General features: G+C 56.2%; 4 protein-coding genes and 1 long non-coding RNA gene across 8 annotated transcripts in view; 4 read left to right on the plus strand and 1 right to left on the minus strand.

Annotated features, from left to right (window-relative positions):
* The window catches only part of LOC121103360, a 4,787-nt gene extending 4,012 nt beyond the window's left edge, over positions 1-775 (minus strand). The window contains exon 1 of the long non-coding RNA XR_005835529.1: positions 614-775. This is a non-coding gene — a long non-coding RNA (uncharacterized LOC121103360). The remainder of the gene's footprint in view (positions 1-613) is intronic.
* LIM2 (lens intrinsic membrane protein 2) overlaps positions 1-1,399 on the plus strand; it is a 5,554-nt gene extending 4,155 nt beyond the window's left edge. Inside the window, 2 exon segments of the mRNA XM_040633003.1 lie at positions 900-1,034; positions 1,228-1,399. Of these exon segments, the coding sequence (XP_040488937.1) occupies positions 900-1,034; positions 1,228-1,289 (197 nt within the window). The 3' untranslated portion in view covers positions 1,290-1,399.
* Positions 1,400-7,154: 5,755 nt separating this feature from the next.
* NKG7 (natural killer cell granule protein 7) lies at positions 7,155-8,186 on the plus strand. The gene is made up of 4 exons (XM_008684729.2): positions 7,155-7,455; positions 7,533-7,679; positions 7,762-7,896; positions 7,986-8,186. The coding sequence occupies exons 1-4, from the start codon at positions 7,299-7,301 to the stop codon at positions 8,042-8,044; spliced, it is 498 nt and encodes a 165-aa protein (XP_008682951.1). The 5' UTR covers positions 7,155-7,298; the 3' UTR covers positions 8,045-8,186.
* A 116-nt stretch (positions 8,187-8,302) lies between these two features.
* Positions 8,303-11,358, plus strand: CLDND2 (claudin domain containing 2). Of its 3 annotated transcripts, XM_040632966.1 has the most exons (3): positions 8,303-10,683; positions 10,900-11,019; positions 11,244-11,358. In XM_040632966.1, the coding sequence occupies exons 1-3, from the start codon at positions 9,933-9,935 to the stop codon at positions 11,315-11,317; spliced, it is 945 nt and encodes a 314-aa protein (XP_040488900.1). In that variant the 5' UTR covers positions 8,303-9,932; the 3' UTR covers positions 11,318-11,358. The 3 variants fall into 3 exon arrangements, with proteins under 3 accessions (XP_040488900.1, XP_040488898.1, XP_040488899.1); XM_040632964.1 differs by having other exon boundaries at positions 10,900-11,358; XM_040632965.1 differs by lacking the exon at positions 10,900-11,019.
* A 665-nt stretch (positions 11,359-12,023) lies between these two features.
* On the plus strand, positions 12,024-23,505 carry ETFB (electron transfer flavoprotein subunit beta). Of its 2 annotated transcripts, none has more exons than XM_040632984.1 (6): positions 12,024-12,182; positions 17,973-18,131; positions 18,244-18,405; positions 20,465-20,527; positions 22,534-22,692; positions 23,292-23,505. In XM_040632984.1, exons 1-6 carry the CDS (start codon positions 12,126-12,128, stop codon positions 23,460-23,462), a joined length of 771 nt encoding a protein of 256 aa, XP_040488918.1. In that variant the 5' UTR covers positions 12,024-12,125; the 3' UTR covers positions 23,463-23,505. The 2 variants fall into 2 exon arrangements, with proteins under 2 accessions (XP_040488918.1, XP_008682950.1); XM_008684728.2 differs by having other exon boundaries at positions 12,025-12,182; positions 18,247-18,405.
* Positions 23,506-24,606: the final 1,101 nt, after the last annotated feature.

Below are 24,606 nucleotides of genomic sequence, written 5' to 3' on the forward strand. Positions count from 1 at the left end.
GGCCCATTTCCATCCCCAGCACCACTCTCACGGGGCAGGGGTTCCTCTTCATTCTCAGCTCCATGGCCATCCTAGTCTCACCCCAACCCCGACCCCACCCCAACTCCGAGACTGGTTCTAATGCCTGATGCTGGCCTCTTATACCAGCCGCTGTCCCACAGCTGGGTTCTGGAACTAATCACCAGCCAGGTTTAAGGGCGCGGTTCCTAACAAGGCGCCCCTACTTCAGTTGTAAGAGAGGTCCCCAGGCCATCTGCACTTTTGACCCACTGGCTATGGGGTCAGGGGTCCCCAGGACGCAGTCAGCTTTAAAAATTTGCTAGAAGTACAGAATTCAAGAAAGCACTACACTTACAATGCCAGATTTATGACAAAGCACCAGCTAATTCATAAGATACACAGGGGAAGCCGGAGGGGGTCTTGAAGGCACAGCTTCTGCCCCCTCCCCCCACGATGTTCCACTGAGCTGTTCACCAGCCAGGAAGCTCCTGCACACTTCTCACACTTCGGCATCCAGAGTTCCTGCTGGAGTTTCATTGCCAAGGCCCGACTGCCTAGTTGACCCTGTGACTTAACTTAATCTCTAGCTTCCTTCCCCAGAGGGTGGTCTTACCAAGTAGTTCAAAGCCCCTACAACAGCCCAGCTGTTCTGTTCGCGTGGCCGGTCCTTCTGGTGACCAGGTCTGACCCACTGTCATCTCAGCTCATCAGCATAAATCCAAGAGGCTCGACAATAACAAAGACACTCCTATTACTCAATAAATTCCAAGGATTTAGCGTCTCCCTCCCAGGAACCAGAGCCCCAAACCAGCCCTGTCAAATTCTTTATTACAAAGCACAGCCTGCAAACCCCACCCCCACCCTTTTCCCACCCACCTCCCCCCATCCTCTCTCCCCAGCCTTTTTTGTCCTGTTGGCCTTGGCCATTTACACTGGAGTCACTGTCAGCTTCCTCGGTCGCCGCTTTGGGGACTGGCGCTTTTCCTGGTCTTACATCCTGGGCTGGGTGGCCTTGCTCATGACCTTCTTTGCAGGTACGAGGGTTTGGGGGTGGGAAGGTCAGTGTCCATGGCAGAGTGGGCAGTACTCCAGAGGGCAAGATGATGGGGTGTCCCACACGGGCCCCCCAGCACTGGGCCAGAAGACAGACACCCAGGGAGAAAGGGAGAGCTGTGTTGGGGTATTGGGGTGGGAGCCCAGGTTAGGAGGACTTCTCTTCTCCCGCAGGGATTTTCTACATGTGTGCCTACCGGATGCATGAATGTCGGCGCCTGTCTACTCCCCGCTGAGCCCGATGTACCCCCAACTTCATCTGGAATTTAAAATGGGGCCACTGAAAAGGAGGGGGAGGGTCTAGAGGCCTGAAGGCCTGGCTCCTTTTGGGCATGAGGGGGCTCAGTCCTGGACTCTGGGTGGGGGCCTCTGACTCCTGTGTCCCAAGGGGGAAGGAGGAAGAATGGGGCCTGGTGGGAGGCAGTTGAGAAGACCCAAGGCCCAGCCCACATGGGGGGGTGGTGTTAGAGAAATGGGATCTCCATTAGAGCGACTTTTTGAGAGGCTAATAAAACTGATGTGAAACTACTAAGGTGTGGTCCTTAAGGAGTTGGGGTGACGAGAAACAGGTGTGAGTGGTGGATGGGGTGCGGGTAGTTGGACTACTACAGGCCAACCCGCTCAGTCTCTGTAGGGATGGGGACAGACGTGAATCACACAGTCCCCACCCAGGGGTTAACTACGACATCTAGGAAACAGATGTGTAGGTCCAGTTCTGGGTGTTTTTTTCTTAATCCCACATCACCAGGCAACTCATTTCTGACACTACCTATGCGGGGGTAGTGTCAGAGCTCACAAGGGAAGGACTCCGTCCTAAAGACTGCCCCCCACCCCCATCAGATGCCACCGCAAGTGCAACTTGTCACCTGGGCTTCTGGTCGACCAGCAGTAGATTGGGGGTTTCCATGACTCACCCTTTGGGTTTGATTAATTTGCTAGAGCGGCTCACAGAACTCAGAGAAAGATTCTACTTCCTAGATCATCAGTTTACTATAAAAGGCTCTAACTCAGGAACAGCCAGATGGAAGGGACGCACAGGGCAAAGTGTGGGAAAAGGGCAAGGGGCTTCTGTGCCCTCTTCAGGGGGCCACTCTCCCCATTACGCATGCATTCACCAACCTGGAAGCTCTCTGAACTCAGTCTTTGTGGGTTTTCAGGGTGGTTTCATTATACAGGCATCTTTGAGTGCATCATTGGCCACTGGTGATTACTCAGTCTTCAGTCCCTCCCTCCCCAGGTTAGGGGCTGGGACTGAAAGTTCCAACCCTCTCGTCACCTGGTTGGTTCCCCAGGCAACCTGCCCTTACCTTGGAGTGCTTCCCCCTCCCTCCACCCCAGTTGCCTCGTTAAGGAAGCAAATACACCTTCAAGGCCCTCATCACCTATGAAATTCCAAGGCTTTTAGCAGCTTTGTGCCAGGAACAGCACAAAGACCAAATATACATTTCTCATGAATCATAATATCAGTGGGATAATATGATACACAAAAAGATCTGTGAGAAAACCACCTCGCTCTCCACTCACTCCGTCTCCAGTCAGCATTCCTAACCGTGCCTCCCCTCCCTGGATGGGCCCCTCCAATTAGAAGCACCGGATCTCTGATAGGCAGCCCCTCCTGACTCTCCACACACCGTTCATGACCTTGACCTTCTCATTCACCCATTCATTACTTCATTCAAGAAGCTGTGCCCAGTTGCCATGAGATTTACTGATATCTATCATAAAATAATAAGACTATTTAGCCAGGCCCATTCTAATAATAAGAAAATTAATTACAGCCTATGTTAAAACTGTCATATTAATAGAGGCTTACTCCCTAGAAATATTTATTGGGGACTCCACAAATAACAATAGTACCATATTTATAGAGGCTTCCTCTACTAATAATGGCAATTGAGGCCTTCTCTAATCGTAATTTATTGAGGCCTATTTAAGTAGACGTATTTACTGAGGCTTATTCCAGGAATCATATTTATAGGAGTTTATTCTAGCAATAATAATGATGTGGTACCTCGACTCATTGCCAATATCCACTTGAAAAGAAGAGGCATCTCAAATCTCACGTGTCCTGGTCTCTCCCACGTCCCATACCAACTCCTCCCATATCTCCCCATCTTGCCCCATTGTCATCCAGCTGCTCCAGCCAAGAGTGATGGAATCCTCCTCACCTGTTTTATTGTGTCCCACATCTCATTCATCAGCAAGTGGCGTTGGCTCTACCGAAAAATGTGTCCAGAATTTGATTCCTTGCTCTCCAGTTACCACCCTGATCTTGTCTCACCTGGCCTATGGCCTCAGCCTCCTAACTGGCTCTGCCAGTGCCCCTTCCCTCTTCCTGCCCCCCACAGTCCATACGCTACACAGCATCGAGAGGGATTTTCGTTAAAGCATGATTCAAATCACATCACCTCTCAGCTCTAAACCCCCCAGTGGCTCCCAGCGCCAATGAAATGCTAGTCTACCAAGGTCATACAAAGTGCCATGTGTTCCAGACCCCGCTAACTCTTTGACTCAATCCTTCCTCCCTCACTGAAGTTCAGGGGTCCCCAAGACCACTTTCAGTTTCAATGATTTGTTAGAAGGAGCCACTGGAAAGCTGTTATGCTCATGGTTACAGAGGATTGTAGCCAAAGGATACAGATGAAAATCAGCCAAGGGAAGAGGCTCGCAGACAGCATCCAGACCAGGTGTGAGCTTCTAGTTGTCCTCTCCCAGGGGAGTCACACAGACAGCGCTTACTGCCTCCACCAACAATGTGTGACGGTCTGCACAGAGTATTCCCCACCAGGGAAGCTCACCCCAGCCTTGGCATCCAGGGGTTTCACTGTCCAAGGTCCGAGGTAGTTTTGTAGGCATGGAGAAATCACATGGCTGACCTCAGCTACTCAATCTTCAGCCCCTCCAGGGGTCATCCTGCTATGGCATGGCCCAGACCCCCCCCCCCCCCCCCCCGGGCCATAAACCACACAGACAGGACACACTATCTAGTGTGGCTCAAGGACCCCAGGTAATCAAAGACAGTCTTATCAGGCAGGACACGCCAAGGATTTAGAAGCTCCTTCCCAGGGGACAGGCCACTCCAATCCTTTGTCAAGGTCAATGCTTGGCTTCTCACTTCCTCTGCGCTGCGCCTTGCCAGCCACCATGCTGGCACTAGTGTGTGTCACCTCCTCCTGGACGGCTCTTTCCAAATGTCGGTCAGGTTTCTGCCCCAAAGTTACCTTTTCACTGCCGCTGACTACCTTATCTGAAATCACAACGCACTCCTCCCCCACTTGTTTGTTTTGCTTTTAAAGATTTTATTTTTAAATAATCTCTCCACCGAACGTGGGGTTTGCACTCACGATCCTGAGATCAAGAGCCACATATCCACCAACTGAGCCAGCCAGGCGCCCCTCAGCTCACTATTCTTTGCTGATAGTTTCCATCTAATGTTCTTTATTTTTTTATGTCAGAGCGGATACATGAGGCTACATTCTACTATAAGAAGTGCTGGTTGAATTAAATATTTCCGGGGGCACCTGGGTGGCTCAGTTGGTTGGGTGACTGACTCTTGATATCAGCTCAGGTCATGATCTCAGGGTCGAGCATGGGGCTCTGCGCTGAGCGTGGAGCCTGCTTGGGATTCTTTCTCTCCCTCCCCTTCTGCCCCTCCCCCAGCTTGCATGCTCTTTCTCTCTCTCTCAAACAAACAAAAAAATGAATTAAATATTTCCAGAGGCCTCCTATGGGCCAGGCTCCATGCTGGGCCCTGGGGGCCCCCAAATTAATCACACCTTGCTTCTTCCTTGGAGTTCTTGAGGTCTGAGGATGTGTGGGACTTGGTGGAAGGAGAGACACTTTGGGTCAAGCCAAGTAAACAAGGTCCCGGGAGATAATAATTGGGCTAGGCGTGTGGGAATACTGTCTTGGACTGAAGGGGGAGCCTTGGGACTGGGGGACCTCAGCTCTGAAGACAGAACCGACAGAATAAAGACCAGGTGTCTAGGGGGTCCAGGTGGGCCTGAGGACTGGGCAGAGCTTCTTCGGGGTGGGGCCTCAGAAGGAATTCCCTGAGCCTGGGAGAGGCTGGAAAAAGTTGGAAGAGACCCGGGGTGATTGAGAAACGCTGGTGGTGCTGGGACAGGACGGGTAGAGACCCAACGAGACCAACAACTGGGACAGCATGAGGGAGCCGGGGACTTGAGGTCTTGGGAAGAGCTTCAGAACACACACATCTTGTCAAGAAAAAAGGTGGAGTTTCTGCAGGACAACTGCATCTTCAATGTCATGTTTGGCTGCTTCAGGCTCACCTGGTGGCCTTAGTCTGCCTCTACTGGCTTGAGGTGCACGAGCCAGTGGGCACCAAGAACCTGGGCCATGCTAGTGAGGGTGGGACTTAAGCACACGAAAGAGGAGGGGCTCCTGGCTGGCCTTGAGCTCAAGCCCCACGTTGGGGGTAGAGATTACTTAAATAAATAAACTCAAAAAAAAAAAAAAAAAGGAGGGGTTATGAAACAGGGTTACAGGCTTGGGCCTGGGGGTGGGATTGAGATGATAATGAGTAGGGTCGAGGTAGGAATTATGGGGGGTAGGGCAGTGCATGAGGAAGTGGGGGTGGGGCTGGAAGTGTTATCTGGGCTGAACTTGGATTTGGACATGGGGTTGGGGCTGAGTTTGTGAATAAGAGGGTGGAGTTTAGGTTAGTTTGGAGGATGGGGTTAAATTAGAGGTTGGAGCTGGGGTTAAGGAGTGGGTTGTGTTTGGGGTTGGGGATGGGACTGGGTTTAGAGCTGGTCTTGGTCATGAAAACAGGGTTTGGTTTAGGAATCAGGATGGGGTTGAGTGTGTGGGTAGAGCTGGGTTGGGTTGGGTTGGGTTGGAGAGGAGGTTATGGATGAGCATGGGGTTGGGTTGGAGGCTAGGGCTGGAGTTAAGGTTGGGGTAGAGATTGCAGATGGGCTCTGTGCGCTCACACTCCCTTCACCACACACCCATGGCCATCCTCCCGAAGCCTGTCTGCTGCTCTTCACCAGAGTACTCGCACCGCCATATTTGTGTCGGTGCCCCTGCTGCTTATGACCTGAATCTGGCCCTGGGAGCCTGTCCTCATGAGCGTGTTCTCAGGAATGGTCAGTGACCTCAGGGGTGAGGGTCTGGGTGAGAGATGGGGGCCTGCAAACTGGAGCCTCCAATAACGGAAGATGACCCGGCCTCTTGAGTCACTCTGGGTCTCCCCTTCACCAGCCGCTGGGAGACTGCTGGCTCAGGTCATCTTCATGACAGAGGTCCTCCTCCAGGCCACTCCTCGATTCATAGAGGTCAAGGGTGCCTATGCCTCCTCCCTGGGCTGCGGCACCTTCCCTTTATACCTGTTCATGAGTGAGGTGAGGCACTGCTTAGGACCGGATGCTGGTATGGGAGAAGGAGGCTAGTGGCGGGAGGGTGGGACGGTCCTGTGTGCCTGCCTCTGCCCCTCAGGCACCCAGATCCTGGTGATGGAGCCCACCACACTGGAAGCCCTGCTCAAGGTGGAGCTGTCTGTGAACTCTTATCAGAGGAGGATGTGGACATGTCTTGCTCTCCACAAACTTTCCGAATTGTGATTCTCCACTGTTTGCTTGCCTGGGGGATAAGCTCCATGCAGGGATCCAGGAGTCTGAGCCCCCGCCTGCCCGCCTTCTCCTCAGGACCCAAATCCAGGCCTCCAGCCCTCTTCTCCTTCAGCCGCAACCATCCCGGCCTCCAGCCCCCTCCTTCCACAGAGAGTTGGGGCCTCCCTCTTCCAGAATGGAAGGTTGCGGAACCCACAGGAAAGCATGACACAACCCCCAACTGTCCCCTTTGGCCACATCCCCCCGTTTAACTCACACCCTGGTCTCATCTGTCACCTCCCACCTTGGGGCCCCCAAGCCTCTCTCTCACACCTCTTCCAGGAAGTCTCCTCTGATGTTGAGGGTTCCAAGGGTGGGAGGTATAGAACCTAAAACAGAGGCAAGTTCTGAGCCACCACCCAAACCACTGATGATGTGACACCCTCCCCACCACACACTGTGAGGGGAACCGGACCTCTGTGGGGGGAGGATGCTGTCGGGGCAACCAGGAAGGGAGGGTGTAGGCAATACTCATCTACCCGGAACTGCATGAGACCAAACCGGCCTGGTTTTAAAGTCTTAAAGCCTTCTCTTTCTTGAGCTCAGAGGACCCAAGAGTCCAGCTCACCAGCCTCTTCGTCCCCAGGACCCAGACACCCAGTACTTACCTCCATGGAGCTCTGTAGGTCCTCGGCTCTACTCACTGGCTCCCTGGGCCTGGTGTGTACCCTGATTGCTCTGAGCACGGATTACTGGTTTGAGGCCAGGGGACCCGGCTTTTCATTACACTCGGGGCTCTGGCCAAAGGCGTTTAGGAACAATATAGCAGGTAAGGTATAGTGGTCTCTCCGGTTGGGGGCAGTGGGTTACTGGAGGGGTGGGCACTGAAGTCTTACCTCTGAGCAGACTACATCCACGCGACGCAGAGCCTCCTCATTCTGGCCGCCGTGTGGGGCCTGGTGTCTGTGACCTTCCTGATCATGTCCTGCATCCCCTCACTGTCCGTTCGAGGCTCCTGGCCCCTGGCCTCTTCTATCATGGCTTTTGCTGCAGGTAGACTCTGGGCTGCCCTTGGGCTATGGGGATCGGTGAGTTCCTGCAGAGGGGCTGAGCCCTCTCTCGTCTTCATCCCCAGCCATTTTTGCCACGGTGGCCATGGTGGTCTACACCAGCGAGCGGTGGAACCAGCCTCAACACCCCCAGGTCCAGACCTTCTTCTCCTGGTCCTTCTACCTGGGCTGGGTTTCAGCTGTCCTCTTGTTCTGTACAGGTAACTGCTCCTCTGGGACCTGGATAGGCCGGCTGGGGCTCTGAGAGAGCAGGGTGGGGGCTAATGCTAACCTCTCTCTGCCACCGCAGGTGGCCTGAGCCTGGGTGCTCACTGTCGTGGCCCCCAGCCCGGCTATGACACCTTGTGAGCCAGAGGCAGGATGAAGCATTATTCGCGGAAGACCTCATCAGGAGCCACGGGCGCCCGCAACCCTCCCTCTAGCCCTCACACCAGCCTTCCCACTACCCCTCCACTTGTTTCTTCATCCATTCAACAAAAATTTGCTGGGATCTGGTTATTCTGAGATTAATTCAGCCACGACACAAGCTGACGGCAAGCCACCTCCCTGGTGGGCGACGCTCGGTGCCCAGAAAGGAGTCGGAGCCCCCAGCTACTGTCAGGTGGCTCCCACGCATGGAGCCGGGGCCGGTGCGGACTCAGGCTTGGCCCCATGTCGGCAACATTCTCCAGCCCTTGTCTTTCTCCCTGGTTCTACCTTGAGACCCTGTCCTTTCTCTTTTCTCCTTTGTCTTTCCCACTTCATGCTCTTGCCTTCTCACTCCCTCTCTGATGTTGTCACCCTTTCTTCACTCTGGTCCTCCTCGCTCACTTCATTAATTCATTTACTCCTTCCGGGGGCTTTTCCTGAGCTCCTCCTTTCTGCTCCATCTCACTGAGGATGCTGATGGGAGTCTGACCCGGCACCCTGCCCACTGGGGGCTGTAAGTCCAGGGAGGGAAGTGAGACAGCAGCCAGAGCCCAGGATGGTGGGGAGAAAGACTGACTGTGTCAGGCCAGGGTGGAGGGGAGCTTTTTTGGGGGAGGGTGTTTAGGGGCTTCTCAAGGGCCAAGGAAAGGTCATCCAGGTGGAGGGACCCAAAGGTGGAGGTGTGGAAAGGCTGGGAGTTTTCAGGGGATGGAGAACAGTGCTTTGTGATGGAATGTAGAATGCAGGGGTGGTGGAGTATGAGGACGGACAGGCAGGTGGGAGCCAGGGCCCCTGAGGCCACAGTGACTCTCTTCTGAGGGAAACAGGGAGCTACAAGGTTGTGAGCTGGAGAGGGTCAACGTCAGTTCCAGGTGCCAGACAGACCCCTCTGGGGCAGGCAGAAGGGAGAGAGGAGCTTGGCAACGCCATGGTTGTGACTGGGACCAGGGCGTGAGATGGAAAAGAGGGAAGGAGCCAGAAAGATTCAGGGGGGCAGAAGGAACCGGACTCAGGGATCCAAGGGCTTTATGGAGTGATGGGCAGGAGGGGGCAAGGATGATAGTGCCCAGGGGTCTGGCACAACCAACTGGGTGGGATGGCAGAGTCCTCCCTGGTTGGGTGGAAGTTGCTGAGTTCAGTCGGGATATGGTTGTCAGGGGTCTGGGAGAGAGACCCAGTGACAAGCTCCTCTGGTAAGAAGACACAGGATGGAGACTCCAGGAAAATGGGTTCTAAGTGGAGGGAGGAGGAGGAAGAGGGGCAAGAGCTTGCATGGGGACCGAAAGGGGTGCAGTCAGAGAGCTGGGGGCCTGGAGTGCTTATGGGATGAAGGGAAGAGTTTCCACAAGGATATGGCCTACTATGTCATGGCCTTTTGGCTCCCCCCAGACCTGCCGTCTGACTCTGCGCTGTCTGTGCTGGAAGAGTTGCTTACGTGTGTATGTGTGTCATGGGTGGGTGGGTGGTTATCTCTTTAAATGGCTGATGGGAGAGGAGATTCTGGAACTCCTCCTGCCTCACAGAGACCCAGTCTCCCTTCCCCCACTCCTCTGGACTCTGTGTCTAAGAAGCCCTGGTAGCTGGGTGTGAGTCACGTAGACGGGTGGGGGCATGGGGGTGGGGAGGGCACTGGACAGGCTAAAGGGACATTCCACTGGGGCATGGAGATCTTTGAAAGACAGGGAGGTTTCTAAGCAGTGATTCTTTGGGGGTAAGGTCTCAAGGCCCCCAGTAGGAGCAGTAGGCCATGAAGGTCTTGGGTTTGGGGACGGCCTGAAGGAGGGGTCCCCAGACAGAGGTGCTGGGGTGCAGTTAGACATGGAGGGACATGTGGGAGGGGGTTTCAAGGACTGGAAGGACCCGGGAGAGGGGTCTGGGGACGGGAGGGGGGTTGGCCAATCTTGCATGTGTGGCCCTCGGCAGCAGCCTCCCTGGCATGGGGGTGAAGCGGAGCCTTCAGAGCGGGGGCACCTTACTGGGCTTCTTGGCCAAAATCCTCACGATTCTCTCCACTGCCACCAACTACTGGATCCGCTACCCTGGGGGCCACAGTGGCCTGTGGCAGGAGTGTCATGGCGGCACCTGCTCCAACATCCCCTGCCAGAGTGAGGCCCGGCCCGCCCAGATGTTCCCCACTGGACAGACACCCCCCCCCGCCCCCGCGCAGACCGCAGCTGGCACAGCAGCTGGGCACATCCTGCGGCGCCCCCACACTCACCCCTTCCACTCCAGTCTCAGGTCCACCTGCTCCTCCGCCACAGAGACTACCACGAACCCCCACTTCGGGACCTACTTCCCTGTTGCGACATTAACTGCCCCTCATGGAGTAACCTCTAAGTCCCCATCCAAACCGTCAGCTCTGCTCCTAGCCCCGTACCGGCGGGTCGGGGTGGTGGCCAGGGGCGGCGCCAGCGCGGGGCTGAGGCGGCCGCTCTCCGCAGCCATGCTGGCGGTGACGGGGGCGTGCATGGTGCTGGCGGTGGGCTCCGGCATCGTGGGTTTGGTGATGGGGCTGCGCATTCTGTGCCAAGAGGGCGACTCGCGGGGCCAGACGACGAGCGGCATCTTCTTCCTCTACGGTGAGACGGCAGCGGTCCCTCAGTCACAGGGTGGGCCTGGGGGTTGCAGGGGGCAGGGGCTCAGGGGTCGCGCTTTCAGGCGCGGGGATGGGAGTGGGGGGGAGGGGCCGGACACCCAGAGGAGGGGGCGTGGCTGGGAGAAGGGGCGTGGCTCGAGCGATGGGCGCGGCCTGGGTGCGGCCCCCCGGCCAAGCTCACCGGGTGCGCGGGGCCCAGGCCTGCTGCTGCTGATCGCCTTGACAGGCTACACCGTGAAGAACGCGTGGAAAAACGACGTCTTCTTCTCGTGGTCCTATTTTTCGGGGTGGCTGGCTTTACCCTTCTCTATTCTCGCGGGTAACCTGGACAGCGGGAGGAGGGTGGAGGAGACTGCCCAGAGGAACCCCTCCCCTCAGACTCCCAGCCGCCCTCCCGGGGACTCCTCAACACACTCCGCTCCCGACTCCCGCAGACCCGGCAGGGGTGCCCTTGGGGCTCCAAACCCCAGTCCGCGGGGCGCTCCCAGCCATCTGCCCCAGGACCCACCGTCCCTCACCCGCCCTCCGCTCCCCTCCCGCCAGGCTTCTGCTTTCTGCTGGCGGACATGATCGTGCAGAGCACGGATGCCATCAGTGGATTTCCCGTGTGCTTGTGACCGCAGCCTGTCTGGGGCGGAATAAAGGAACGGCTTTCACCGCCGCGGCTCCGCGTGCCTTTCTGGGGGAACACGGGGGACACGAACGCACGCGGGAACATGGATATGGAAAGGACGGGGGACTGGGACACGGGGGTACCTGGGGGTTCAGGGAGGACATAAGCACACGAACCTACAGGGAACGCGGAACATGGGGACACGAGCATGGAGTGGTCAAGGCGCTTGGAGGGGGAACGGGACACAGGGGTGGTGGGGTCAGGAGAGCACATGGGCGCTTGGAAGGGATGTAGGGACATGGACGCGGGAAAACGGATATGGGGGGAACGTCAGAGGCATGATCGTGGGACGAGGAACGTGGCAAGAAGAAAATGGGGAGACACACAAGAGGACGCAGGGGTACAGGCATGGCGACTTGCGGAGGCGAGGAAAAACTGGGGAACTGGGGGAGGGATAAATCCGAGGGCGTTGGAGAAAGTTTGGGAGGCCCGGGAGGAGCCCCACTCCGGGAACACCTCCCTACGCGCACGACCTTTCTCCTAGTTCCCGACCACGCCCCCTTCACTAAGTTCTTTTCCCTTCCCCTCAGGTCCCGCCTCTTTCTCCGGAATCCGTTCTCCATTGGTCCGAATCCTCTTGACTCACACCCTCACCTCCCCTCCGGGCCCCGATTGGTCCTTTGTCAGGGCGGAGGCGGGCACCGCAGCAGTTGACTGGGTGGCCGCGCGGGGCGCAGGCGCAGAAGGGGGGTGGGCGGGACGTCTGGATCCAAAGGCGGAGTGAGACAACTGAGCGGGGCAGCGGCAGGAAGATGGCGGAGCTGCGCGCGCTCGTGGCAGTAAAGAGGGTCATCGACTTCGCTGTGAAGGTGACCGGGCCCCCCCCACCTCCCCGAACCCCGCGGCCGTGTGCTTCCGGGGTCACTGTATAGGGGGTCTTCTCGTACGTCTGATCTCTGCCGCTCTTCCCCCCAAACGTCAAAGTCACACGTGAGGGCAAAGATCAAGGACTGTGAGGTTCAGACTTCAGATCCTCCTTATTCAAACCCGGCCCCTCCGGGGTCATGACCCCGTTCCCTTTTCTCAAGTTTTTGGACTCACTGTCTTAATAATTGTGTGCAGTACGAGTTACTTTCTCTATTTCTTACCTGCTGGAGGTGCCACGGCCCCTATGTAATATTTGGAGAAACTGAGGCGTAGAGAGGTCACTCAGCTAGGATGGGGTGGAGCCGAGATTCCTGTCCAGGTCCGTCAGACGCCTCAGCGCAACTGGTGCTTTGCACACAAGCCACACTTTGACCTGTTAGGCTGCATTGCACACTCAGGTGACTGTTAACTTGGGAACCCAGAAGCTTTCACCCTGCTCTAGCCAGGAAGGGAGGGAGAAGGCCTTGCTAGAGATGAAATCCTGTGACTGAGCTGGTGTCCTGGCTCCCATTCCCCATGAGAAGGCTGGGGGGCAACATCTTTGAGGTCCTGGCTTGTCCCCAGAGAGAAGCTGGTGGGGACAGAGGTGAATCAGACACAGCCCCTCCGGCCAGTTTCTCGAAATACTTGGCTTAAAGCAGACTGAAGGTGGTGACTGCCCCTCCGTGTCTGTCCCCACCATCAAACTGGGATTCCACCTCTGTGGTTCCAGGATTGCCCAGCAAGGGGCCTGGCATGCCAGAGGCCTCGGGCGTGCATGAAACCAGGGTCCCTGCCAGCTTGGGGAGTGAGGTGGGAAGGAGGGAGCCGGACTTGGCATGGAAACCTCAGTGATCATAACTGCTCAGGTTTAGTGAGTGCTTATTGTGCAAGTGGCAGCCCTCCGAGTCCTTGACAGAGACTGACTCATTCAGTGCTTTCAGTATCCTCTTGGTAGGATGAATCCATCCCCTTGGGCGGGTGAGGAAAGTGCGGCCCGCCGAGGTCCTGTTCCCTGCTGGATGACCCAGATCCAGGCAGCCACAGGCAGGATCTAAGTTCTGCCCCCAGTCTCTGCTCCTCACTTTTTTTTTTTTTTAAGATTTTATTGCTTATTTAAGAGAGAGAGAGCAAGCGCACAAGCGGGGGAGGGGGAGAGGGAGAGGGAGAGGGAGAAGCAGACTCCCGACTGAGCAGGGAGCCCGATCTCAGGATCCTGAGGTCTTGACCTGAGCCAGAGGCAACCCTTTAAGCTGAACCAGGCACCCCTCCTCCCATTTTCACTCTACAGCTGCAGCGAAGCCCTGACAGGAAAGGGCAGGCGTGTTGTCTTCAGCTGCTCTTGGGGTCCTGGGACCTTCTCTCCTGGTTTCCTCCCGCTTCTAGCTGTTGCTTTGGGCTCTGTCGCCCCCTGGGCCTCCCTGTGCCCCAGCCCTGGTGTCCATGGCCTGAGATGCCTGGGTCGTATCTCTCTCTGCCCCCCGGCAGGCCCCAGTTTGATGGGCTTTGGGTCCCATCCTCACCCAGTACAGGGCCTGGCATATGGATGTGTGTGCTGAATGAGAGATCAAAGAGAGGGTATCAGCTGCTGTCCTGTCCTAGGGGTGTGTGCTGCCTGTCCCTCCCATACTGCCCCGGGGCTCTCTCTACTGCATCCTGTCTGCTGGCTATGTGTATAGGTGCCCTTTCTGAAGAAATAAATGGTTCAGACATTGCCAACTCCCTGGGCACCGGGCCAGAGCCCCAGTACCGTTGCCCTCCTTCCCTCACCACCACCGCCGCCTGTTACTTGTCAGCTGGTCCCCTTCTCCATCCTCATGGGCCTAGCATTTCAGACTTCCCCTCCTCCCACCTGGCCCCACACGCAGTCTCCTCCCTGGTTCTCAGTGTTTCCTTCAGTCCATCCTCTCCCAGCCTCAGGGCTCTTCCTGCACCCCGAGTTGCCCTGAGGCTCCCCAGCACCCTCAGGACAAAGTCTGAGCCCCTCATCCTGGCGTTCGAGACCCTTCGTGGTCTTGCTGTGGTCCCTGCTCTGCCATCCACGGTGCCCTGTCCCTTCCTCACTGTTTGTGCTTCCACAGCTCCCACCTTATCTTTCCTGACAGACTAGGCCCTTTCTTGCCTTGGACCTTTGCCCCCCTCACTGTACCTTCTGCCTGGGCACCCTTCCCTCTCTACATCTGCTCTTTGTTCCTCCCTTGTCGTTCCTAACTTGACCTGTCAACCGTATCAGAAGTTTAGTGATTCTCTGGTATCACCTCCTCCAGGGAGCTCCCCCTACCCCCACCCTCTCAGGCCTCTTGATGTGTCTTGGGACACTCCTGCAACTCCCTGGGCTTGCCTCTCTCAGCTCTGCTCCCACACTGCTTTGGGATCCTCTGCTCACCCAGGTGTCACCCCCACACCCAGAACAGCAGCTCCTCGGGGTGCGTGCCGGGTCTCACCCACTCTGTTCCCAGCATGGCTTTTTCACCTCCTTCCAGCCTTTGCTCAGATGTCACCTTCTCTGTGGGGCCTTCCCTGGACACTGACTTAAAATTGCAGCCCCCATCATCTCTGTGCCCTCTCTTGCTGTAATTTCTCCCATACTCTTACCACTTTGTAATCCACAGTGTAATTTTCTGATCGCTCACTTTAGTGTTTGTCTCTGCTTCCAGAATTCAAGCTCCAAGGTCGGGAGGAGAGTCTGTCTGATGTAGTCACCACTGTCTTAAATATCGGTTATGTTCTACGGTTCAGGACCCACTTCAGGCCAGCTGCCTGGGTCGGCTTCCTGCTGTGTGACCTTGGGGGAGTTGCTTAACCACTCTGAGCCTTATTTTTCTCCTCTCTACAATGGGGATAACAGTAGTACCTCCTGTATTGGGTGACAGTGCAGATTAAATGGGCTGTTAGGATAGTGCCTGGCTCACGGGAAGTGTTGGCCTTGGCTGGCACTCAGGGAGTGTGGTTATTATTGGTAAAACTGGTAATGGAAATTTTTTTACTCTCCGGTCAGAACACAACAAATGCTCTGCTCGGTGTGTGTCTGCATGTATGTGTGCGATTATGTGTCTGGGGTGTTAATTCATAAGCATTTGGCAACCCAGGAATACTCAGTTGTGGCCAGGGATACATTTTCCATGAGCCGATGAGGCCGTAACCTTCAGCGTTTCTTTCAAGGCCCAGGGAGAGACTGAACCAATTTTACATTCGTGATTTGGTGTGTGTTTTCCTAAAGAGGCTCCGCCAGAGGCTGGAGACTTCAGGCCCCAGAAAACCTGTTTCCAGCTCTCGGCCTAACCCCAACCAGCCACGCCTTCCCTCGGTTCTGGAAGCGCCCGGCCTTTTCCCCTTCCCTTCACCCCTCCTGTCCTCGGCAGGGCTGGCACCTCCTCGTCCCTTAGGTCACGACCCATGTCAGCTCTGTGAGGATGTTGGTCCTCTTTGCCTGCCCGAGATGAGGTCTGCTCTAGAAGGGTCTCAGAGCGCTGACCACCGCCTTAGTCATCTGTCGCTGGCATCCCTCCCTGGCCACCATCTCCCCGTCTGGCCTTGGCTGTCCCGGTCACTCTCCGTCCCAGCCACTGTCATTCCTCATTTCGTGGACTAACAGCCACCCAGCTATCTCCCCACTTTCCGCTCTTGCTGCGCTCCCAGTCTTCCCCACCAAGAATCCAGAACGACCTTGCGAAAACCTAAGTTGCATCCACTTACCTCTGTATCGTCCTTGCTCTTGGGATGCAGACCCAGCTCCCCTTCTGGAACCTGCTGGGCCCTGCACGGTTAGCTAGTTCCCTGGTGCAGCTCAAGCAGATTCAGCAGCTCCAGAAAACGCAGACTGGTTCTCTTCCCAGACGTCTGAATGCATCTACTGAGCTAAGGTCAAGGTGTCTTCAGCCCTGAGTTCCCTCTGGAGGCGCAGGGAGAATCGTGTCCTTGTCATTTCCAGCTTCCAGAGGCACCTGTGTGCCTCGCCTCACCTTCTTCCAGCTTCAAAGCCCGCAGCACAGTACCTTCACGGGCTCTCTGACCCTGACACTACCCCTCCCACGTATAGCAACCCTTGTGATTACATGGGGCCCCCAACCAGAGAACCCAGGACGACCCCCCCCTTGAAATCATTAAATTGATTACATTTGCAAAGTCCTTTTTTGCCATGGAAGTGACATTCATAGGTGTCAGGGATTAGGATGAGGAGGTCTTGAGGACCCGCTATGGTGCCCATCACAGTAGTTCATCCTCTGGCCTGATGGCAGACTGTGCTCCCCTTAAACCTCAGGGCCTTTGCACATGTTCTCACCCCACCGAACACTTACTCTCACACGTGACCTGCTCAACTCCAATTCATCTTTCAGGTGTCAGCTCTACTGCCACTGCCTCAGGGAAGCCTTCCGCAACAGCCTCCAACATCAGACTAGGTCACAGGCCCCCATCCTCCTCTCTCAGAGTTCCCCAGACTTCTTCATGGATTGTCAGGTGGCATAGCAGGGGATTTGAGTGCTTGGGTCCTAGAAACCACCAACTGGCCCGCTACTTTGCTTGGGTGCCTCGGTTTCCTCATCTGCCCACAGGGACAATGACGGCTCCTCCCTCGTTGGGCTGTCACCAAGATTAATGAGTTAGGTTAATTGCTTAGAACAGGGCTCCTGAATGATGCTCCTTCCGTGCCCAGTGGCCAATAGTATTCTCCCCGTTGGCTATTAAGAGGGGTATGGTGGGCTGGGAAGTGGCCCTGCTAGGCTATTCAGGCCCCCGTCCGTGGGTGAATGGTAGCCAATTTGGAAGCAGGGTCTTTGCAGTGGTGCCTGAGTTCAGGCTCCTGAGATGGGGAGGTTATCCTGGGTCTTCCAGGTGGGCCCTAAATGCCATCTCCAGAGTCTTCATAATAGAGAGGCAGCGGGAGCGGGAGGAGCCAAGGGATGGATTCTGCCCTAGGGCCCCCGAGGGGCCGTGCCCTGCCAGCACCTTGCTCGCAGCCCAGCGAAACTGATGTTGCCCTTCTGGCCTCGAGGGCTGTGTGACCGTAAGCCACCGAGTCAACAGCACTGGGGAATGGCAGTCACAGGAAGCTAATAGGGGGACATACCACACCCCCTGCGCTCGACCCGGACCTCCCAGGCCAGTGGGCCTTGCTCCCTTGCTCGGGCAGCGCCCCAGAATTCGGCCCTAGGCCAGCACACGGTCGGTGCTCAGTACAGACGGACCGTGAGAGGAAAGGAAAGAGCAGGGTTTGCCTGTTCCGTAGCTAGGCCTTCGATGCCAGTGTTTCGCAGGCTAGAACATGACCATGTGTCAGTCATGAGATCCACGTAGACGGCTGGCATTTAAGGAAGAGCAGAAGATGTCAGGGTACGGTGTACAAAGTAAGGGGAAGTCTTGTTCACCGAACCTCGCATTGCAGTGGCATTTCTATCGATCCCTGAGTATGTGTCGTGTATTTGTAATGGACTCGGGAGTATGATAAAGTGTATTTCACACTGGGGTTTATGGCAAACAAAAATTAGAGAAACATTGTCTTGGGCCCCAGGAGCAGCGAGGACAGAGTCAGACGAGCATGTCCGATGTCCCAGGTGCTCCACAGATGTCTGAGTAAGACCCTGAGAGCATGACCCTGTGCCCACCTGTGAATTCTCATCTGCTGTGTCCCCAGAGCTGTGGGACCCTGGACAAGGCCCTGCCCCTTCCGGGTGCCCATTGTCCCCGTCCAGCCCTTGCCTTCTTGCCTGTTTCCCCTGACCCTGCCCCTGCCCCTTCCCTTTGTGGCTCGGCAGATCCGGGTAAAGCCTGACAAGACGGGTGTGGTCACGGATGGAGTGAAGCACTCCATGAACCCCTTCTGTGAGATCGCGGTGGAGGAGGCCGTGCGGCTCAAGGAGAAGAAGCTGGTGAAAGAGGTCATCGCTGTCAGCTGCGGGCCCACCCAGTGCCAGGTGCTCAGATCCCGGGGAGCAGGTGCCAGGGCCCCGAGGCCTGGGTCTACGGGAGGAGAACCTGGGACCAGGCTCCATGGGGCTGGAAGCCGAGTCAAGCCCCTTCTTCCAGCAGGAGACCATCCGCACGGCTCTGGCCATGGGCGCGGACCGAGGCATCCATGTGGAGGTGTCAGCGGCAGAGGCAGATCGCCTGGGTCCCCTGCAGGTGGCCCGCGTGCTGGCCAAGCTGGCAGAGAAGGAGAAGGTGGATCTGCTGCTGCTGGGCAAGCAGGTGAATGTGCCCCCTGCTGAGGACGGGGGGTGGGGTGGGGAGAGGGGCAGGAGCCTGGATGACGGGGTCCAGGCTAAGTGGAGAGTTTGAGCAGGGTGGGCAGGGTGACTGTGGACGTCAGAAAGACTCCGGGGTCCCGTGGGGTAAGATCGGAGCCCTGGGGGCTGTGGTGATGGTCTGTGTGGAAGAAGAGGAGGCCGACGGACAGAGCGGACAGACGTGTGGCTGGAGGGACAGGGCTTGAGCTGTAGGGAGTGAGGGGGAGGGCGGAGTTCGAGACGGTGCTGGGGTCTGGCTGGGAGACACAGAGGGGAATCTTCTGGAAGAGCAGTCAGGAATTGTAGAGAGCCCGGGAAGACATGGGGAGGTGGTTTGTGGGGAAGACAGCTGTGTGTTTCCGAAAGCCTGGGCTGCTACAGAGACCTGAGGCTTCTGGAAGATGCTGGGGAGCCTCGGGAGGCCTGTGAGCAGGGGAGGGATGGGATCAGCTCTGGGTGCAAAAAGACCTCTCTGAGGCCATGAAGAATGGACTAAAAGGGGAGAGATTGGAGTTTGGAGTTTTGGGAGGAGTTTGGGGGGTAGTGGTGAGCTAGAACCCTGCCTACCACATTGTACCCCCACCTGGGGCGGACATGAGTCTGGCTCAGCTATTTCCTCAGGAGACTGGGCAGGTGACACCCTTCCTCTGGGTCGCCTGCCCACCCCCTCCCATTTGAGGACGGACATTGCGGCCTCACTCGGGGTGGGGGCAGAGGGTCATCAGAAGAGCCACAGTTGGACAGCAGTGGGATGGGAGAGACCAAGGGGCAGGGGCTTAGGGACAGAGGCTGAGAAAGAATGTCAGAGACTGAGAGATAAGATAGGGCACAGAGATGGCACAGGAGACTCAGAGAGAGAGCCAAGGCCCTGGCTGGAAAAGACAGGGATTCCTGCAGGCTGGATCAGCCCCTGCAGAGATGGGGAGGGCGATGGGTCTCTGTAGGTTGTTGGGTGTCCTACCCAGCCCTGCACAAGTCAGGCAGTAGAAAACAAGAGAGATGACAACCAGCAAGGGAAACAGTACAAGTCAGTAGGCTGAGGCAGGGGGCCTAACCAGAGAACAGGCCAAAAAGACATGGTCTGGGTAGGGCTCAGTGCTCTGGGGACCCAGGTCTCACGCCAGCTCCCCAGGACACTGGTACTGGCAGCATGGCCTGTGGAAGCCTTCTGCATTCACTGGTGAGTCTCAGACTCATGTCCTGCCTGTTTGGGTTGTCAGGGACAGTTCCTGGGGTCAGGGCCTCCAGCTGAGAAGATACAAGATAAACTGGTCAGGACACTCTTCATTGTAGGCGGTAGTCAGAATCAAACTGGCTCAAGTCAGAAAGGGAACCTGTTAGCTTATACAGGGCAGCTTCAGGTATGGCTTGATCCAGGGTCACATGTCAGCTCTAGGCTCTGCTCCTCTGTCTTGTCTTTACTTTTCTGCATCTCTAGGCTCATATCCCACAAGCCTCCCCAGTGGCAAGAGCCTCTTTCCCAAAGGCTCCAGCAAAGCTTTCAGGGCTGACTCTTCAGTGGTCCAACTTGAGTCAAGTATCCATCCCCGAACCAATCACTAGGGTCAAGGGATAGAACGTCCTTATTGGCCCTGCTCATTCAGCTCCCCAGTGTGGCTAGCCCAGGTCCTGGCTCACGCACAGGGGGCTTCCGTGAATATTTATACGGGGGCAAAGATTTGGCATCGAGATGCTGGGTGTCTTTATGGGCTCCTGGACAAATGACTGCCTATCTCTAGGCCCGAGTTGGGGGATGAGATCATTTTAGACCAGGCGTCTGCAAACTACGGGCCATGAGCGCCACTGATTGTATAAATAAAGTTTTATTGCTACGCTGCCACACTTGTTGCTTTATGGAGGCCCCTTGTGTGTGGCTGCTGGTGCCCTGCTGAGGTAGAGCTCAGTAGCTGTGACAGAGACCACATGCAATTTAGAAAATGCTGGCCAACCGCCATCTAGACAAAGGCCCGAATGGTATGTGGAAAGACCCATTGTCATACAGTCTCTCTCTCTCCACCCAGGCCATCGATGATGACTGTAACCAGACGGGGCAGATGACAGCTGGATTGCTAGACTGGCCGCAGGTAAGGCTGGAGTGGGGAGCACCTGCTGGGGGCCAGATCTGGGGGCTCAGAACAGGGCCACCCTTGTCCCTGCCCTTTTGGAGGGAGGCAAGGTTAGTAAGACAGTTCGGCTATTCCAGCCTGTGGGAAGGAGATGCACATGGCCAGGACACCAGGCCTCATCTGGGCCCTTGGTGCTCTGTCTTCAGCCCTGTCACTCGGCACCCACACCAAATCCATCCCTGCCCCGGGGCCTTTGCACTTGCTGTTCCGTCAGCCTAGGACCCGCTTCCCTCAGATTGCCTTATGGCTTTCCCCCTCTCTCCTTCAGGTCTCTGCTCAGTCATTACCTCTTTAGAGAGGCCTTCCTTGCCCAGCCTGTGTGAAATTCCGGATGCCCCACTCCCCACCTATGCCAGTCCAGTAGAAACACAAGCCACTTAGGTGATTTACAATTTCTCATAGCCAGATTAAAAAAGTAAAGACACAGGCAAAATTAATGGCAATTTAACTGAACACTTCTAAACTAGGATCATCTCAACGTGTAATCAGTATAAAAAATACCGAGCTGTTCGACATTCTTTTTTCTTTTTGCATGAAGTCTTCGAAATCCGGTGTGGCTTTTATATCTGCAGCACATCGCAGTCGAGATGCTGCATTTCCATCCGAAATACTTAATTTAGATTCCTAAAACTCACAGCTGGAAAAGTACGTTCACCCCCCCGCAAGTTGTTCCAAATGGACTTAAACGTTTTCCAGGGACTGCATCGAGTACCTGTTTTTCTTTTTATCTAACAGCTTTATTGAGATCGAGTGACCCTACGATAAACCGCACACGTGCGAAGTGTGCCCCTTGATAAGCTTGGGAACACACGCCCATGAAGCCATCATCGCAGCGATGCTCATATATTTGGCTTATTGGTCTTTCGATGTATTTATTTATTAAAAAGATTTATTTATTTATTAGAGAGAGAGAGAACAGGGGGAGGGGCAGAGGGAGCGAAGCGGACTCCCCGCTGAGCTCGATCTCATGACCTTGACCCTGGCCTGAGCCGAAATCAGGAGTCAGGCACTTAACAGACTGAGCCACCCAGGTGCTCCTCGGTCTTTACATTTAAATTAATGAATTAAGATGAAAAATGCCATCCCTTAGTTGTGCTAGCGACGTTTCCTACGCTCAGAAGACACTCTAGTCCTGTGGCGGCCGTATATGTGTTTGGTTCCCGGCAGTCTTCCTGGCCAGGGTAGATGTGTACGAAAGCCAGGGCCCTGTTGGTCGTGTTCACGGTGTATCCCCAGGGCTGGCTCATGGGGTGACGGAACATTCCAGCTAAGACTGGAAAGGTTTGTCCAGTGAATAAGTGAACGGAGAGAACAGGTTGGTGGGACAAAGCGGGTGGAGGTCCGTCAGCAAATGTGGAGTCTGGACTGAGGGGCAGAGGGGGCTTGGCCAGAGCATGGCCACTGAGCGAGGAAGATGGGGTCCTGGCAGATGTTTCCAGGCTCAAGGTGAGCACCTTGAGGGGCCTCGAAGGGAGCCCCAGGGGACAAAATGGTGGGTCGGGGGAGCAGGGCATGCAGCCAGCTCTTGAGCTGACCAGTGGTGGGCGACAGTGAGCACATTTTCTCAGCCTTTCTCAGCTTCCGTTTTGCTCATCTGTAAAGCGGGGACCTGACAGCGTTCCCGCGAGTGCCTGCTGACTTAGCGCGTGTTAAGTTGTTCAGAACAGCGCCCTTCCACTCCAGACGCGTTCATCGTTACTAAGGTAGGTTAATCACAGGCACCTAGCTAGAAGGTTCAGGCCATTAGGACCCGCGCCTTGGCTCCCAGTGAAAGTACAGGTACCCGGCCTGAGAGTTTTGAGATCCCTTCCTGTGGCTTCCTCCTGTGTCTGCACTTGACGTCTGTAGCTTATGGGGCAGGACTCTCTCTTCTCTTCTCTCATTCATTCCCTCACTCGTGCACGCACTTCTGCCGCTCTGTGCCCGCCTTGAGTGAACCTCACCCCCCACCCCCGTCTCCCCAGGGCACATTCGCCTCCCAGGTGACGCTGGAAGGGGACAAGTTGAAAGTGGAGCGGGAGATTGACGGGGGCCTGGAGACCTTGCGGCTGAAGCTGCCTGCCGTGGTGACCGCCGACCTGCGGCTCAACGAACCCCGCTACGCCACGTTGCCTAATATCATGGTGAGCGCTGAGCGGATGGGTCCCCGAGGGCCCGGGAATGGGTGAGTGCACGGCAGGCCCAGTGCCTCCCTGGTGCTCAGGGGAGGGGAGAAAGGATCCAAGGGACTTCTTATCCAAAGGAAGGGCTCACCCGGCTAAAAGGAAGAGTTCACTGTTCAGCGTGGCCAGCCGGATGGGGTCATTGGGTCATCTTAGCCAATAGGGAGAGTTTAGCATGCCGTCCCCGCCACGAGGAAGGGTACAGTGGGCCATCTCATCCAGTAGGGTGGGTTCAGTGGGTCGGCGTGGCCAAAAGTCCGTGGAGTCATTACTGTCGGAAGGTTGACGTTGCCAGTCCATTTCAGCCAGTGAAGGGCTTCCCAAGGAAGCTAAAAGAGGACCCTCAGTAGAAGGGCTTGCCAGGACATCCCTGCCCACAGAAGTGATCTATACCAGGCCCCATAAGAGGCCTCACATGTCCTGGCTAGTGGGTAGGTCCAGACAAGTTCGGGCAACGGGGCTCGTTGTGCAGATGTAGCAGATGGGGGGGCGGGGGGGGAGGCTGCTGGAGGGGGGCAGGGGCTCCGGCATCCCCGTGAGCTGGGGCTGCCCGTGTGCAGAAAGCCAAGAAGAAGAAGATCGAGGTGATCAAGCCCGGAGACCTGGGTGTGGACCTGACCTCCAAGCTGTCCGTGATTAGCGTGGAGGACCCACCCCAGCGTACGGCCGGCGTCAAGGTGGAGACCACAGAGGACCTGGTGGCCAAGCTGAGGGAGATTGGGCGGATTTGAGCCCCTTCCCTGAAACTCAGCAATAAAACTATGACCCTCCCGACGACTGTCTCTGTTAACTCATTCCCTGGAGACCTGGTCTTTGATTCACTCAACAAACATTTACTTAAATCTCCTGTGTGCCAGGCCCTGTGCTGGGTGACGCCGGGGACCCAGGTGAGTCACATCCAGTGCTGAAGCGGGGGGGGGAGGATGGACACGGGCAGGGGCAGCTGTCTGCAGGGTGCTGAATGCTCTAAGGAGAGGTGACACCACGCACTTGGGAGCCCACCTGGGGCATCTGACCTCGCACGTGGAGCCAGAGAGCTTTCCCAGGGAGAGGGATCTCAGCTGAGTCTGGAAGACGCCTGTCCGTGAGGTGGGGAGAAGGGCTTTCCTCTTCAGAGTGTTTGCCGGGGACTCGCAGGTGTCAGGCCCCTGCCGAGGCTCGGGATACAAGGGGGAACGAAGCTGGAAGCTCAGGGTCCGGTTGGGGAGACAGACAGACCACAATCAAAGCGTCAGGTGGGGTTAAAGAGCCGGGGCTGGAGTCAGACTTGGTGATTTTGCAGCCTCGCTCACAGTTACTGGCTGTGGGGTCTTAAGTGAGTGACACCCCATGTCTGAGCTTCTGTTTCCTATCTGGCTGATCAAAGTAGGAAGAGCTTAGTGTAGTGGTGAAGGGCTCGGGGTCTGGATCCTGAGGCCCTGGCCAGGCCACCCCCCACTCTCTGAGCCTGGATTTCCTCCTCCCTCGGGTGCAGTTAGTAATAATACCCGCGTGCTGGTTGTCTGGCGTGGCATAACGAACCACCCCAAAACTCAGAGGCTTAAGCCACCAATCATTCATTTTGCCTGTAAATCTGAAATTTGGGCGGGGCTTGGCAGGACAGCTCACCTCTCCAGGCTGCGACATCGGTTGGGGTCTCGAGTGGGGTCAGAGGATCGACATCCAAGATGACTTTGTCACGTGGCCTGCAAGGTGGCCGGGTTGTCGGCTTGAGCTGGCTGTTGACCAGGGGCCACGATTCCTCTCTGGGGGGCTGCTGGAGCTAGCTTCGTCACAGCCTGGCTGCTGGGTTCCAACAGGGAGCGTTCTAGCACACGGGAGGTGGAATATGCCGGTCTGCAGGCCGAGATGCGGACCCTCGCATGAGGTCACTTC

This window comes from Ursus maritimus, unplaced genomic scaffold, assembly GCF_017311325.1.
Source record: "Ursus maritimus isolate PB19 unplaced genomic scaffold, ASM1731132v1 scaffold_19, whole genome shotgun sequence".
Lineage (NCBI taxonomy): Eukaryota > Metazoa > Chordata > Mammalia > Carnivora > Ursidae > Ursus > Ursus maritimus.